Raw genomic sequence first — 15608 nt, 5'->3', positions numbered from 1 at the left:
AACAGGATATACAATGAATCCTTTCTCTGTGATAATAACAGAAGCTTTAGCCCCTATTGAGTACCTCACATGGGTGAAAGTCACTGTTCTAAGTGCTTTGCATGTGCTAATTTATTTTGCCCTCACACTTACTCTGTGACAGGTATTATCATTCCCATTTATAGTTGCAGAAACTGAGTCTTGTTGAGGCTTATTACTTGCCCAGGGTCACATGGCTAATAAGTGGAAAGGCCAGGATTTGAATCCAGGCAGTCTGTCTTCAAAGCCTGCACTATTAATCAATATCCCACACTGTCATTTAAAAACAATCTTAAGATTAAAAAAAAAAATGTTTTGTTATATAGGCACTTGTGTGGCAGTCTGTTAAGCATCCAACTCTTGCTTTTGGCTCAGGTCATGATCTCAGGCTTATGGGATCAAGCCCCATATTGGGCTTCATGCTCAGCATGGAGTCTGCTTCAGATTCTCTCCCCCTCTCCCTCTATCCCTTCTGCTCGTGCACACACACACACTCTCTCTCTCTTTCTCTAAAATAAATCTTCAAAAAATTTCTTGTATAAGTTATGAGAAAATCACTGTAGGAGCAGAGCCTTAAATATAGCTTTTCCTCCCAGGAATCTGCATTTGGAGTGTGTAGAATCTGTTGGCTTCCTTCATTTCTCTCAATGAAGCTCCCTCCTTTCCAGTCCTTCTGCCTCTACCTGGGTGCAGGCAACCTTCACCTTTCACCCAAACTCTTCCCTGTCCTCATCATGGGCTTCTCTGCCTCCAGGCTTGTTCTTGAAGTAGCAGGGCCAGAGAGGAAAAGCAGGAAGCTAAGCAGAGGAATGCTGGTGAGGACTGGAGCCAAGAAAACCAGCCCAACCATTGAGCTGGAAGATGGCGGAACCTATAGGTGGTGAGGAAAGCAGCAGAACAAACAGCTGGAGCCCTCAGTTGGGGCTTGAACAATTAGAAGAAAGCTTCCAGGCAAAAGATTGGCAACTGGCAAGGAGCAGGCAGATATCAGGGAAGACAAGAGCCCCAAAGAGCCATTGTGGTCAGCACAGGAAGTGGATGGGTAGGTAGAGGTTGTGAGGCACATGACCCATCTCTCTGTGACACCGCCTTCACAGTACATTCAAACAACAGCTTTGCCTCTTACATGGTGAGCAATTGGTGTACATCTCTTAAGAGATGCTTCAGTTTCTCCTCAGTTTCATGGCACAAAAACCTAAGTAATGGTGACACAAATGAGACAAGGGTTTAGTTTTCTCAAGCAATGACAAATCCAGAGGTAGGTAGTTGTTAGGTTTAGTTCAGCAACTCAAGCCATCACAATTCAGGAACCTATGTCCTTCTCTAATGGCTCCAGATATAACCATCATAATCCATTCCACAAAGGATTGGAGAGAAATGACAAAAAAGGCAGATTCCACAGAGTCTCTCCCACTCCATTTAAGGTGGTTTCCAAGGAGCCCCACCCAATGGCTTCTGCTTATATCTCATTGACCTAAACTGTGTCATATGGCCATCTCTAGCCACAAAGAAAGCTGGGAAAAGTAGTTTCTCTGCAGAGGACATTGTTGCCCCCAACAAAATTAAGGTTCTGCTAGAGAGAAAGAAGGAAAGAATAAATCCCAAGTCTATGCAACCAAAAATCTCTGCCACAGGGGTACATGATGTTATTTCCTCCATAATTAGGGTCAACATGAAGATGAAACCAGGTAATTTTTGTAAAGCATCTAGCAGATACCTGGCTCAGACAATAGCAGTGTATATTCTCAAACTCAAGGAGCTCTTCTAATTAGCCCATCTAAGGAAAATCCCCAAGAGAAACTGACTCTGTAGAATGCTCACCAGGACCATCCACAGAGTGAGGGCTCACTAAATATTTGAGGCATTGACTTGTCTAAGCCCCACCCAAGGAGAGAGCATCAGCAGAGGCTGGTGAGACACAGTCTGAAGCCTTTTTAAAGCTCTGTGTTGGAGGAAGTGGACTCTCTTTACTGGTGGGTAGAGTTATGAGACTTTGGTCCTTGGACCTAGATACTCTAAGAGAGAGGTATGAATGCAAAAACTGTAGCTTGTCTGCTCCAAATCTACTCCTTACTTCATCCCTCTTTAGAGAGCTGTGGTTCTAGCCTCAAATGTCTCCCTTCCTCCTTCTGCTACAAGTAGAACTGGGTCTTCTTCCTCACCCTGGGGGTGGTCCTGATTGATCTGAGCCATCATACAGATCATCATGTTTGCATTAATTAGGTTAGATCAGGTGTTGTAGCAATGAGACTCAATGTAGCTCAGTGGCCTAAGGACAAAGTTTATTTCTGTCTCCTGTGACCATCCTGAAGTGAGTGCTCAGGTTGGTGAGGGGCTCCACTCCATGCAGACATGCAGGGCCCCAGTGATTTCCACCTTGTGGCTCTGCCAACTCTTCCCTATCCAAACTTTGGAACTGAATTCAGATAATTTTCTAAGATGCCTTTCACTCATGAGTTCTCATACTTCTTATCCAAAACTCAGGACTCTGATAGATTTGAATGTGACATTACACTACTCATGACCTGAACTTACCAAAATAAGTCTCACATCTGAATTCAAAAAACATGGATTTGGCTAGTGAGGATTCTTGGGCTACCCATGCTGCAGTGGAAGGAGAAAGCTTAACTGGCTACCTTAGTTCTGTTCTCTGGATCCATCACCTTGCCCCTTGTCCTCCACAGTTCCAGCCTTGAACTCCATTCCCTGTCCATTTCCCTCTGGGCCACATTTGAAGTAGGCATTGGGAAGTGTGTCTTCCTCTGGAGTCAGAGAGCTTTCCAAGTTTTCTGCTAGTAAAAGTTGGGAAGGTCAAGAGTTGTTGTGGATCTTGATTGCTCAGAGGATTTGGGGGCCAGACTTCTGGCTTCTATCACAATATAATTCCCTCAAAGACTTGGTCATTTTCGGTTCATTTTCTTCCAGTCAGTTCTGTTCAGTAACCACTACTGACGTTCTTTTCCGAGTATAGTTCTCCTATAGTTGCTTTATTTCTTGGCTTCCTTCTTCTACCCATTTCTGTCTCTCATTTGAGGCCATCTTTGTTTGGCTGAATGTTTGGCTGATAAATCTGAAAAGACCTTTGAAAAACATTTTCTGCAACAATCTTATTTCTATTGCTTGGTCCAAGTGTTTGCTTTGCTAACATCGTGAAGCCTTCTGTACCTTGTGTCTCCTTCTTCCTTTCTTCCTCTATTTTCAAAATAGCCAGCTCTCACCTTATTATATATTTTTCTTTAAGAGATTTTTTAAAGTTTATTTCTTTCTCCTTTAACATATCAGGGTGAATGTTCTAGCTTGGTGGGTGGTTCTGTTCCATGTAGGTCATTCAGGGACCAAAGTCCCTTCTATCTTGTGGCTCCACACCCTCCTCCTCTTCCAGACGTGTCAGGATCTGCATGACTGAGGCTGGTCATTGACATGTCTGGGTTCCTGCCAGTAATAAAAAGAGAAGAGAGAATGATGAGGCTACTCACTCGTTGACTTAAGGCCTCCATTCCCAAAGGAGCATCCATCTCTTCTACTGTTATGAACTTACTCACATGGCCACAACTAATTGCAAAGGGGTCTGGGAAATGCTGTCACCACTGGGCAGCCATGTGCCCAATTAAGGCTTTTTTACTTTAGAAGAAAGGAGAGGAGAATGAGTTTTGGTGTAGAGCCAGGAGTCTCTCCTATAGTGCTGGTCTCATTCCTCTTGCCAACAACAGATTTAGGCATGGCATGTGAAATAATTCCAGTCAAGAAATACCAAGAAGTGTTCATGGGAAGCTTAATGGGTAAATTTTTTTCACTATTAAAAAAAGACATAGGAAGAGATGATCCCATCTTTTCCAGGACATTGTCACATCAAGATGTGATGTCTGGGGCGCCTGGGTGGCTCAGTGGGTTAAGCTGCTGCCTTCGGCTTGGGTCATGATCTCAGGGTCCTGGGATTGAGGCCTGCATCAGGCTCTCTGCTCAGCAGGGAGCCTGCTTCTTCCTCTCTCTCTGCCTGCCTCTCTGCCTGCTTGTGATCTCTCTGTCAAATAAAATCTTTAAAAAAAAAAAGATGTGATGTCTGGAACTAGGCATCCACCTTGTGTCATGAGAGGAGCAGGTTGTGGGTAAGGTTAATGCTTTGAGGCTGGAGATGTAGGTAGATACATGAACCCAGGTCCTTAATGATACCCCCAGATCTGAGCTGATTATCCCTGGAGCCACCCTTGTGCTGGACTTCTGTGTGTGACATGGTGCACTTCCTAACAGTTTAAGTTAAAGGAAAGGAGGATTTCTGTTACCTGTAGCCACAAACCTCCCACATTTCATCTGAGGTTGGGCCAGAGCAGAGACTGTGTGGAGGGGTTCTCTGTGGTCCCCAGAATCTGTCTGATTGGAAGATTTGGGCAATACCATAAGATAAAGTAGACCCCTTTGGTGTCACTTGGTGTTTCTGGCTCTGAGGAAGTGGGCATCTCCAGGAACAGGTCCCTCATCCCTGACTTGGGAGGCTTTTACTTCCATCAGCTTGTCAGATTCTCATAGCTCGCTGTTTGACAGGCATGTCACCAAGTGACTCCATTTTACAAAAAGGAAAGGGAAGCTTGGAGAAGTGGTGTGCCTTGGCCAACTCTGCCAATAGATTACGGTTGGAACTAGGGACTTGGCCCTGGTTCTCTTGGAATCCCAGTCTGGTGCTCTTGCTAGTGATACCAGAACAGCCTCTGCTGAACTAATTAGAGGAAAATCATCATCTGATATCCCATTAATTATTTTATAAATACACTGAGGCAGGTACTAATTATACATTCAGGAAGCTTACCATCTGGTGGGAGAACAGAAACAAATCAATGAATACATAAATAGCTAAACTCACATTGCAAAGAGGGAAGGGGATGGGGGGTATAGCAGAGCAGGGACTAATAAGGGGAGCAGGTCAGGGAAGATACTCTGCAAAAGTGACATTTGAGACCCAAAAGACAAGTAGGCACTAATTAGTTGGGTGAAATGGAAGAGGAGGAGGAGGAGAAAGAACATTCATGGCTCAGAGAAGAGCTTGCTCAGAGATCTGGAGAATCTTGGGGCCATTCAGGTAGCTGCAGGTGTGGCTGGCGTCATTTGAGCAAAGGACAGGAGGAAGGGTCTGACCATGCTGGTGTAGAAGGGCATGGCAGGATTGAATTAAAATCATAGGCTGTGGAGCTGGAATGTTTGGGTTCAAATTCTGATGCTGTGTATTATCAGCTGTGTGCTCTTAACCAAAGAATTAACCACTCTGTGCTTCAACTTCTTCCTCTTATCAAGCCCCTACCTTATTGGGATCTATGAGAAAAGAAGAGTGGTGTTGAAGTGCCTGGTGCATGGTGAGTGCTTAGTAAATGTCAGCTGCTCTGATGGGCCATATTAAGGATTTTGGTCTTTGAGTAACGAGGGTTGCATTGATTAAGACCCTTTTGGTTGCAAGGAGCAGCAACCGAACTCACATTGGCTTAAGCAGCAACAGGGAGATTTATTGGCTCACATAACTGAAAGAGACAGGTTTAGGTGTGCCATCAGGCACAGCTGGATCAAGGCATAGAACATTGTCAATTGGGCTGTTTTCTTTAGTTCTGTTTTCCCAAGAAATAACTTCCTTCTTCAGCTTCCTGTTCCCACATGGGTGGCAGAATGGCCATTTAGCTGCCATAGTGAACAAGAGTGCCCCTCCAGGGCCAGTCATGGAGGTCTCTCACTGAGTCCCAGCAGGTACCCACCCCTGAATAAATCTCTATGGCAGTGGAGGGGTGGTATGCAGTGGGAAAAGAGGAATTGGTGTTGGTTGACCAGTTATATTGCCAAAGCTCCAAAATCACAAGGCTGGCAGGGGCAGGGGGTTCTACAAAGGAAATTGGGAGGGCTGTCACCACATCAGGGAGAAGAATGTCAAGCAGGCAAACACAACCGGTGTTGAGTCAGACAGCCACTTGAAGTTTTAAGCAAGGGAAAAACAGGGTCTTATGTCCATCTTGAGATGACCACTCTGGTTGCCGAAAGAGGGAGAGACAGGAGGAGGAGGGAATGGAGATGGGGAGAGTTGCTGGCAGCTGGCAGCAGGAGTCCAGGAGAAAGGGACAGTGGCATGGCCAAGCTCGTGGCAGGGGAGCCAAGATGGATGAGAAAGAGGCACAGTGCCGGAGTTTGTTGGTAGACTGGGCAGGAGTGGGACAGGAAGATTCCAGGCTAAGCCAGGGTTTTGGTTCTGAGCAGCTAAGATTGAGCTTGAAGGAGGGGCAGGTTTGGGGGAAGCCTGACAGTCTAGCTCTGGACACACCGCATGTAAAGAGCCTTGGAACATCCACGGGGAGGAGTCCTAGAGGCATTTCTTTGGGATGTGGAATTCCACTCGTGGACATCCTTGTTTGGTTCCTAGGAAGTATAAGAAAGAGAAATAAACTGAGTAATGACTGTTTTGCCTAGTAGATTGCACTAGAACCAAAGGGGGCCTGCCCTCTGGGAGAGTTGAGACAGGAGCCACTTGCTGAGCTGTTTGCTGGGCATGGGTCCCTCAAACAGCATGTGTGTAGCCCAGTCCCTGCCTTAAAAGTCAAAAGACCTTTTAAAATCCTTGGGCAACTACATGATCAGTAGGCTGGGGCACCCAATTAATGTTTGGTCAAAGAGACAGGTCCCAAACCACAAGAGCTGACAGCACAGCTGTGGTGAGAGAGGAGAAGCATGGGGTGACATGGGAGATGTCCGGGCAGACAGCCAAAACACGGTGCAGAACGGCCCAGCCCAGGCAGCAGAGGCCATGGCGGTTCTGAGGAGAAGCGGGTTGGTATAGGGCTGGCATAATCTGGGAAGTCTTCCTGGAGGCAGAACTGGAGTGGTAGCAATATTCCAGGCACAGGAAGACCATGACCTCAGGTGTGGGATGCCAGGCTAAGTTCGGGGTGTGCCCCAGACCACCCCAAAACAGTTGGAGGTCCAAAAATTTTCTCAACCAGGACACCAAGTCCTCCAAGACCCTCCCAGACATCTTGAAGTCTTCCAAGAGAGGGCTTGGGGCTCCCCAGCCCTCTACTATCACCCGGGGTAGAGCAAGCTGCTCCCTCCACATTGCGCCCTGTCTTTTCCTACGTCTGTGGCAGTCTACAGCACCCTGAAGGGCAGGGATTTCTCTGTCTGTGCCCCTCCCACAAGACAGGGAGCTGGCAGGGATCACTGTCAACAGCCAGCATGCTCCTTGCCACAGGAGGCACTTGGGGGATGTCGGGGAGGGCGCAGCTGGGAGCTAGGGAAGGGAGCTACAGCCAGCTTGGAAAGGCCTGGCCTGGGACTTCATGGGTGTGGGGAGGGATGTATAAGGTCTGGGGGCTTGTCTGCCAGCTTCCCTGTCTAGGTCCCATGGAAGCAGGGAGCGTGATGGGGCCATCAGCCCAGCCTCAGTGGACCTGGTTGGCCCCAGGGCTGGCAGGCCCCAAGCTCGTGAGTGAGCGGGGGAGTCAGCTTCCCATCCATTAGGCCCCTGGCCCAGGCAGCTAATGCCGAGCGGACATTCTGCTCTCATCCCTGGTATCCACTTAGGCATCGTTAATATTTTACGCCGCAGAGCCAGGGGATCAATGTCTCATTTATAGCTCAGTGTTTATGAGCAGCCATTGAAGCTTTCCCAGGGAAGATGCTCAGGAGCATCAGGGGAAACTGAGGCAGGAGAGCAGGGGTGGACCAGCTTCTGGAGGACCCCCCGTATGGCTTCTTTTGCTTGCTCAGTTCCCTATCTGCCCCCTCCCCCCATCTGTCTCTCATCTGGCACCCTGAACACACCCAGCTCCAAGAATACATCATAAGAGGCCATCAGAGCCCATGACACAGGTCAACCCTCGTCTCTCTCTCTCTGGATCTTTTACAAGCCCCTGAAGAGGTGGGCTTGTCATTCCCATTTTAGGAAACAGGCTTAGAGAGGTTAATGTATTCTTAACTAGACCACTGACTGAGGACTGGTGGCAATGGGCTTGGACACAGGCTAGATTTTACTCAGCATGTAAGTGTGTAAATTAGGAGAGTCTTGAGCCTTTATTAACTTACACATTTTAGCAACTCATGTGCTCCAACAGAGCTGTGTTCTCTGGCTATCATTAGCATCTCTGCTTAGACTTCTTGGTCAGTGGAGACTCACCACATCCCACTAAATGCAATTGAAAGCTGTGCATTTACAGTTCTTTAAAAATATCTCCAATAACTCAGACTTTTAACCAGGTGTGTTAAACACTGAGGTTGAACTGCACCGGCCAGAAGAAACCCAGCAGCCTCTCTCCCACCCGTTTCCACTGGAAACAGTGTGGTATGCTGGCCCAGCATCTGCTCTGGAATCCAGAAGGCCTGGGCTGCCCCTGTGTCCCTTCCCTGGCCCAACCTTTAGGCCTCGGTTTTCTTAACTGTTAAATGGGGACGAGAAATGCCCACTGGGGCAGCCCTTACGGATTATGAGTAAAGCTAAAGGTTTGGTTCCTGTACCAGCTCCAGAAGGGCCCTGGTCCACGCACGCTGCTGTACCGAGTTCTGCGCCTGGGGCGCAGTACACGTTCAGTATTTGCTGAACGAATGACCCAGTGGGTAGCAGAGGCTCATACAGGGAAGCTACTGTTGTTCCGACCCTACGTCCAAACAGGCGTGGAACGGGGCTGGATTTCCCCCTCCACTAAGGCAAATGGAGAACTTCTAAAGAACTTGGAGGGGCGCCTGGGTGGCTCAGTTGGTTAAGCAGCTGCCTTCGGCTCAGGTCATGATCCCAGCGTCCAGGGATCAAGTTCCACATCGGGCTTCTTGTTCAGCAGGAAGCCTGCTTCTCCCTCTGCCTCTGCCTGCCACTCTGTCTGCTTGTGCTCACTCTCTCTGACAAATAAACAAAATCTTTTAAAAATAAAATAAAATAAAGAACTTGGAAGTTCGAAGCAGCCCCGAGCCTTCTCGCGCTCCAAGCCCGGGGCTGGCGAGGACACCCGCAGAGCGCAACGCCCGCGGGAGGGCAGCAGAGAGCCACGGCTCGGGCCCTCAAGTCCTGGAGTTCCGGGACTTGGAAGGATCCCGGGCTCCGCCCTGCCACGCCCCCATCTCTCCCAGTCCTTTCCTATCCCGTGCCTCCAGGCTGGAAGAGAGTGATTCACAAACGAATTAGCGCTCCAGTGCACTGCCCGCGCGTTGGACTTGGCATCCGTTTAGCTCTTTCCCACAGCCGGAAAGGCAGGCGGGCACCAGCCCCTCTGTAGGTAGGAGGAATCGGCAAGTCCGTGACTCGACCAAGGTCACGCAGCAAAATCAGGAGTGGAACTCAGTTCCGTAGTCTCTAATGCCAAAGCCCACACTCCCTCTAAAAGCCTGGAGCGCACGTGGGGTTCCGGAACTGGATAACTTTGAATACCAACTTTTTCATTTCCAGTGGGGGCCAGACGAAGGCCAAATTCAGTCTCGAGCCGAGACCTGGTGGTGTGGGAAATACCCCGGGGTGAGAGGGCTTTCCCGATCCCCCGAAGGCCGGCTCTGCCTTGGCCGGCGGGGCAGTGAGCGGCTGTGGCAGGCTCCGCACCCCCTCAGCAAGGAGTACGGATCCCCGAGTCCTCGCAGAGAGCAGTGCTGCGGCTCCCTTCCCCTCCGGTCCCCGGCCCGTTCCCCAGCCACTCAGCCCCCACCCGCACAGGCAGTTGGGTGAAACCGCCGACCGCTGGGTCTCCGGGGGCATGGCTGGGGGGTGGTGGCGGTGCGCCAGGCTCCGTACGAGGGCTGGGCCGCACGGGGCGGGGCCACCTCCCTCCGCCCCTTCCCGAGCTCTCGCGGGCGGGAGGGGGGCGGCCGCAGGGGACGCCTCCCCGGGTGGTCGCCGCGCCTAGGCCAATGAGCGCGCCGGTAGCCGCGATGAAGGCTGGGGCGGCCGGGAGCGCCCGGGACCCCCGCCGCCGCCGCCGCACCCCCGTGCCCCCGCGTCCCTGGGGCTGGAGACGGGGCGAAAGAGGCGCGGCGCCCGCGCGGGCCATGGAGGCGTCTCTGGCCCGCGCCGGCCGCCCGAGCTGCGCTCCGCGCCGCCGCCGCCGCCGCCGCGCCTCGAAGTTTGCCGGCTGACTCGGAAAGTTGCGCTCGGGCTCTGCTGCCGCGCGGCGTCCAACCTCCCGGCCTGCCCAGTTCGCCGCCGCAGCCGCCCTCCGCGGGGCCCGGACCCCGTCTACACCCGCAGCCCCGCCTGCCGGGGGATGTGAGCCGCGGCCTCCCCAAGAGGCCGGGCGGGCTGCACCGGCCGGGGCGCCTCCCGAGGCACGCGCGGGCGAGGGGCACGCCCCGGCCCCGGGCAGCTCGGGTCGCCATGGGCATCCAGGGCATGGAGCTGTGCGCCATGGCCGTGGTGGTGCTGCTGTTCATCGCCGTCCTCAAGCAGTTCGGCATCCTGGAGCCCATGTCCATGGAAGGTAACGCGTGGCCGTCCGCTCCTCTGCCGGGGTCAGCAGTGTTTGGGGAGTGAGCAGCAGCGGAGCGCGGGTCTGCGGGCCCGGCGAGTGCTGCCCTTGGGCGCCCAGCGCTCAGCGGCACTGGCCGCTAGAGCCGCCGCCCCCTCCGGACTCCAGAGGGCTGGCCTGGGACTGAGGGAATGGAGAAGCCATTCCCCAGAGGGGTTGGAGCTGCGGTGCTTGGGGTGGGCGTGAGCGAGATGCCTGGTGACACCCTGAGCCATCCTAGGCCTGCCTGTCCGAACTGCCCCGGGTGAGCACAGCCGGATCAGGCCTCCGGTTGACGGGAGGTGGCTCAGGGTGAAGATGACTGGAAGGATCCCCAGCCAAGGGTACTTGATAGTGGCAAGTAATGAGACCTTCGCCACATCTTGGGGCTGCCCCTTTTGCCTGGACTCCCATCCCTAGGCATGGCTCAGGCCCACGGGATCAGTAACCAAATCCTCAGGCGCCACATTTCTGTCCCAGTGCAATATTAACCGAGAAGATAGACCTACCCTTTAATCAGACTGTGGACAGCCTCCCTGGGACCCCTGAGAGGTGTCCTCGGAGCTGTTCCCCAACCTTCCATACCTCCTTGAGACTTCTGGGCAGGTTAGGAGGAGGAGCCCCTCTAGGGCACACCCATTCTGAAGGGGACCTTGACCTCCCAGGGCTGTAACTTCCCCTCCTCCCTGTTCGAAGTGGCATTTGCAGCCTCCTGCCTCTGTACTGCAGGGAAGGGGGCCAGCCTGTCCTGTTCTTGTTACCTGTGCTCCCTTGGTGTCCTCTCGGGGGAGGACAGACATCTTCCTGCCGCAGCACTCCGCTGACCTTGCCAGGCTCCGGCTCTTAGAACTGAAACCCAGAGGTCCAGGCGAGCAAGGAAGGCAGACTTTGTCTTTGCTTCTGAACTGCGTGGCAGCCCCTCCAGCCTGAAGATGTGCCTCAAACCCCTACAAAGGGACAGGAAGGGGCACAGGGCCTGGAAGCAAGGTCCTTCCTCCATTTTGCCTTCAGAACCTCGAGCTGACTCTTTACCTGAAGTCCATGGCTATGTGCCCCTAAGAAGCCATCAGGCTCCATCACACCTTTCCGAGGCAAGTCCATGGGGCCCAGAGAGAAGAGATGTGATCAAGTGGTTCTGAGAGATGACACCATAAGCTTTAAATGTTATGTGAAGAGGAAAATTGCCCAAGCTGGGCCTGCACTTGGCTGGATGCTGAGCCCGGTTAGGGAATCTATGACAGGGGATTTAGTGGGAAATGCATTTGCTTGGGATGGGGGGGAGCATCCTGCACTGAGGACCATTGCCTCCTGCAGGGCACGGGGCTGTCCCACATGCCCTGTCCTTTGCCATCTGAAGTTTGGGGACGGTGTAGGGGGTGTTGGTGCTTAGGCAAACCATGCCCCCCCACCCCCCACATTGATCTTCCCTGTTTCCAGGACCCTCCTGGGCTGCCAAGGAGTCAGGAGCACCAATGGTCTCATTCTGCTTGGTTCTGCAGAACCTTCCGAACTGAGCCCAAGCCCCTCCCAGGTCTGGGCCTGTGAAATTTGTTTTTGTGACTTTTAAGGAAATGGGATTTCTTTACAAGGTGGATAGTGTGCACTGGACTACAGAGGCTTTCTTCAGCCTACCAAAAAACTCACTTCAGGCTCTAGTGAGTTTCCCTTTCCTGCTACAGTTGCCCATTCACGCCCCTTAGGAGTTCCGATGCGTTGAGGCAGTGGGAGAAGTACGGACCCTGTGTCACCCAGGTCTTCGCTGGGGTCCTGTCACCCACACGTGCTGGCCGTAAAGCTCTTTTAACCTTTCCTGGCCTCAGTTTTGTTACCTGTAAAGTGGGCTGTAGCAGACATGTAACTAACTAGCCACTGGGGCTTTAAGGCCTCTGGCACCGTTCTTGGCATATAATAAATGTGCAAACTTTGTGGACCATTCGCATCACCAACAATTAGCAATGGAGTGATGACTCCGATTCATGGTTGGAAACATTCTCTCACTCAAACAGGCCTCCCCTCCTGCCTCAGAGGGAGGGACTTCTAAGTTCTACATGTTGCCTATTGTTGGGGGTGCTGCCCTTTAAGTGCCTGGAAGAGTCTGAGGGACTGTCAGAAACCCAGCCTGGATGGGAGCGGGTACCTAGGGAAGAGGGCTGGCGCCTGGCTCCCCTCAAGCGTGCGTACATCCGCTTGTATGTCTCTTGTCTTCCCTGAGCCTCTGTCGTTCCCATCCGTGAGCTGCCAGAGTTACGATGCCTCTGGGATTGTCAGGAACTAATGGATCTGGGTTCTAGGGATGCAGCCTTCTAGAAGTAGATGCAGATCATAAAAAGCCCTTAGTCTGCCCCGGGTCTCCTGTCCCTCTCTGCCTCCAGATGACCCTGTGCAGAAATCCCGGCCGGGTTCCTCCACTAGCTTACCAGGTGACTTTGGTGCATTTAACATTCTTGACCCTGAATCTCCTCAGTTGTAGAATGAGGATAAAAGCTTATATTCCCTTATGCGTTTCACAGAGGTGTGGTGAGCTAAAGCACTTTGGAAAAGTGAAAAGCAGAACTCAAGGCTAAGGGGCTCACAGGGTGGGGCACCGTGGCAATAAGTGACCATGGGCTGGAAATTCTTGGTGCTCGGTTTGCAAGCCCTGACACCACATAGCTTTTTGTCTACCACATCTGGGCCTAGGACTGAACTTCGGTCACTGCCTCTTATCTTGAGTCGGATTTTCTAGATTTGGGATGAGTAACTCTCAACGGAGGGCAGTTTTGCTCTCATGGACATTTGGTAATGTCTGGGGACATTTTTGACTATCCCAGTTGGGGAGAGGGGGCTACTGGCATCTCGCAGGTAGAGGGCAAACATCTGGCAATGAATGGCGACAGCCCCCCCCAAAAAAGAATGATCAGGTCCAAATATCTGTAGGGAGGCTGAGAAACCTGATTCTGGAAGGAGCACTTGGGGTGAGGTGCCAGGGGCTGGGACGGCTGCTTTTCAGGCCTGACTCAGTCACTGACATGCTGTCGTTAACTTGGGCCAGTCACTCCTCTTACCTGAGCTCTGTTTCCTCGTCTATATTGGGGTATTGGATTGGAGGCCCATCTCCCCTGGGGACTTTCCCTCACCCCTCTGGCTCCCTGCCCCTTTGGGTTGTGTTATGGTGCCGTTCTAAGATTTTCTGTGTCCCCATCCCCACCCCATATGGACTTTCCGAGAGGGTCAGGGACTGTGTCTATATACTTGTGGCCCCAGAGTGTGCTCAGCACTGCTTGGCAAACAGTAGACGTTGAAGAAGTGTAAATTACATGCCATCACTGGCACACATTTATTGGGCACCCTTTGTATGCCAGGTATGTGAAGCCACCAGAAGCACAAGTAATGCAGGGTCTTGGCCCTCCTTTTAGGACACCCCTGGGCAGATGTCCTCTGAGGGGAGGGACAGAGAAGCTGAATTATGACAGTGGGGGTAGAGGTGGGTGAAGAGATAGAGGTGTGAAGGGGAGAATGGGGAGTGCCTAGAGAGAGGTATGCATGCCCTGACCCACCACCCCTGCTCTTCCCTCCTGGAGGTGGCCCAACCTCTCTTTGTGTGTATCATGATTTTGTCCTCCACAGCAGCAGGCCCATCCTGGAGATGAGGGAGCTGAGGCTTAGGGAGGGTAAGTCACCTAACTGTGGCTCAGGTGGGTGGCTCCTGTAAGGCAGGGAGGTGGCCTAGAGCCTGAAACCCGATGCTGCTCTACATTGGGAGATTTGGGCCAAACCTGCTCCCTCCCCAAGTCAGTGCCTCACTTGTTGCATGGCTGGTGGTATCAAAGTGTCTTAGCTATGGAATCTCCAACCGATTCTTACTTGGAAGCCCAGTCCCCACAACAGACGGAAGATGCATTGCTGGCATTCGCAGGGGAGTCTTGCTCTACAGTGGTCCCCGGGGCTCCTCAGAGGGACCTCCGGGTCTAGGAGTCCCCTGACCATCAGGGGCTGTCCACACTGGCTGGCTCCAGTCCCTCTTGTCTCGCCGGTAGGCCAAAAATGTCTCTCACCCAGGACCTGGAACATCTTTGCTCAGTGAATTAAAGATTTGTCGCCACCTTTTCCGAGCCCCTGCAGGTGGGTCCTGCCCAGAGGGGGCTGTGTGGCATGAGGTCTGCTCCCTGGGAGGAGAGCCCCATTGGAGATTTGTCAGCTTGCTGTATAACGCGGGGACCTCCCGCTTTACAATGACAGCTTTTTTTTTAAGAACAATTTTTTTAAAAAGATTTAATTTATTTATTTGATAGAGAGAGAGAGATAACAAGTAGGCAGAGAAGTGGGGGGTGGTGGGAACAGGCCCCCTGCTGAGCAGAGAGCCCAACTCGGGGCTCGATCCCAGGATCCTGGGATCATGACCTGAGCTGAAGGCAGAGGCTTTAACCCACTGAGCCACCCAGGCACCCTTAGAACAAATTTTTTAAACCTCATGCTTTTCCACCTTTCACAAAATGTTTGTTTGATGGAGAGGTTCAATCTTGGTTGCTGAGCCCCTGGTTATCAGCGGGCAGGGGTGTGTAGTGTCCAGGACCGGCCTCCGGGGGTCCGGGAGAAGGGCTGCATCCAGGGAGAGGTGGAAGGGAGAGGGCAGAAGCAGGTTGACTTCACCGTCTGGCGGAGCACGGCTCCTCGGTGTTCTAAGGAAAACTGTAGCAAATGGCTATTTAGATCCATTAGTTGTCAGTTCCGCCTGTAATTGCAGCAGGTGGGTGTGAGGCCGTTGGCATCTCCTAAGAGATCTGGCAGCGTCTCCGCCCAATCAAACCAGAGGGATGAATCCTTGGATTTCTCTTGTTGATGAGCCTGGAGTAGTCTCCATTGTTCCCTGAGAGCATGTGGGGTGCCCAGGATCTGGCCGGACACTGTGGGAGTCCAGGTGAAGCCAGATCCCCTGCCCCCCAGACACTTCCAGACATTTCTATGACCTTTCCTTGGTGCATATGTGTGAAGAGGGGGTGAAAGTGGACGGGGCGGTGGGAGTGGAGAGGAGGGGGTGAGATCTCTCTTCCTCTTCTTACAAGGCCACCTGTCCTACTAGATACCATCTTACCGTAATTACGTCCAAAGCTGTATCTCCAAATAGAGTCACATTGGCTTAGGGCTTCAACATGCAAATTTTGGGGAGAC

At 52.2% G+C, this 15608-nt stretch overlaps 1 protein-coding gene and 1 long non-coding RNA gene across 5 annotated transcripts in view; one reads left to right on the top strand and one right to left on the bottom strand.

Annotated features, from left to right (window-relative positions):
• The window catches only part of KCNIP3 (potassium voltage-gated channel interacting protein 3), a 79803-nt gene that overhangs the window by 45853 nt on the left and 18342 nt on the right, over positions 1-15608 (top strand). The window contains exon 1 of one of the 4 annotated variants that reach the window (XM_082743319.1): positions 10326-10433. The exons of the other annotated variants lie outside the window; for them this stretch is intronic. Within the exon in view, the coding sequence (XP_082599445.1) occupies positions 10331-10433 (103 nt within the window). The 5' untranslated portion in view covers positions 10326-10330. Of the gene's footprint in view, positions 1-10325; positions 10434-15608 lie in introns of those variants that run through there. 4 annotated transcript variants of the gene reach the window in all.
• Positions 3031-11081, bottom strand: LOC309870837. The gene is made up of 2 exons (XR_014314839.1): positions 10970-11081; positions 3031-3450 (listed from the first exon to the last, which is right to left on the bottom strand). It is a non-coding gene; the product is annotated as an uncharacterized lncRNA (long non-coding RNA).

The sequence above is a fragment of the Mustela nivalis genome (assembly GCF_964662115.1).
Source record: "Mustela nivalis genome assembly, chromosome: 8".
Taxonomy (NCBI): domain Eukaryota; kingdom Metazoa; phylum Chordata; class Mammalia; order Carnivora; family Mustelidae; genus Mustela; species Mustela nivalis.
The sequence above is the reverse complement of the archived record's forward strand: the minus strand, read 5'-3'. Positions and strand labels throughout refer to the sequence as shown.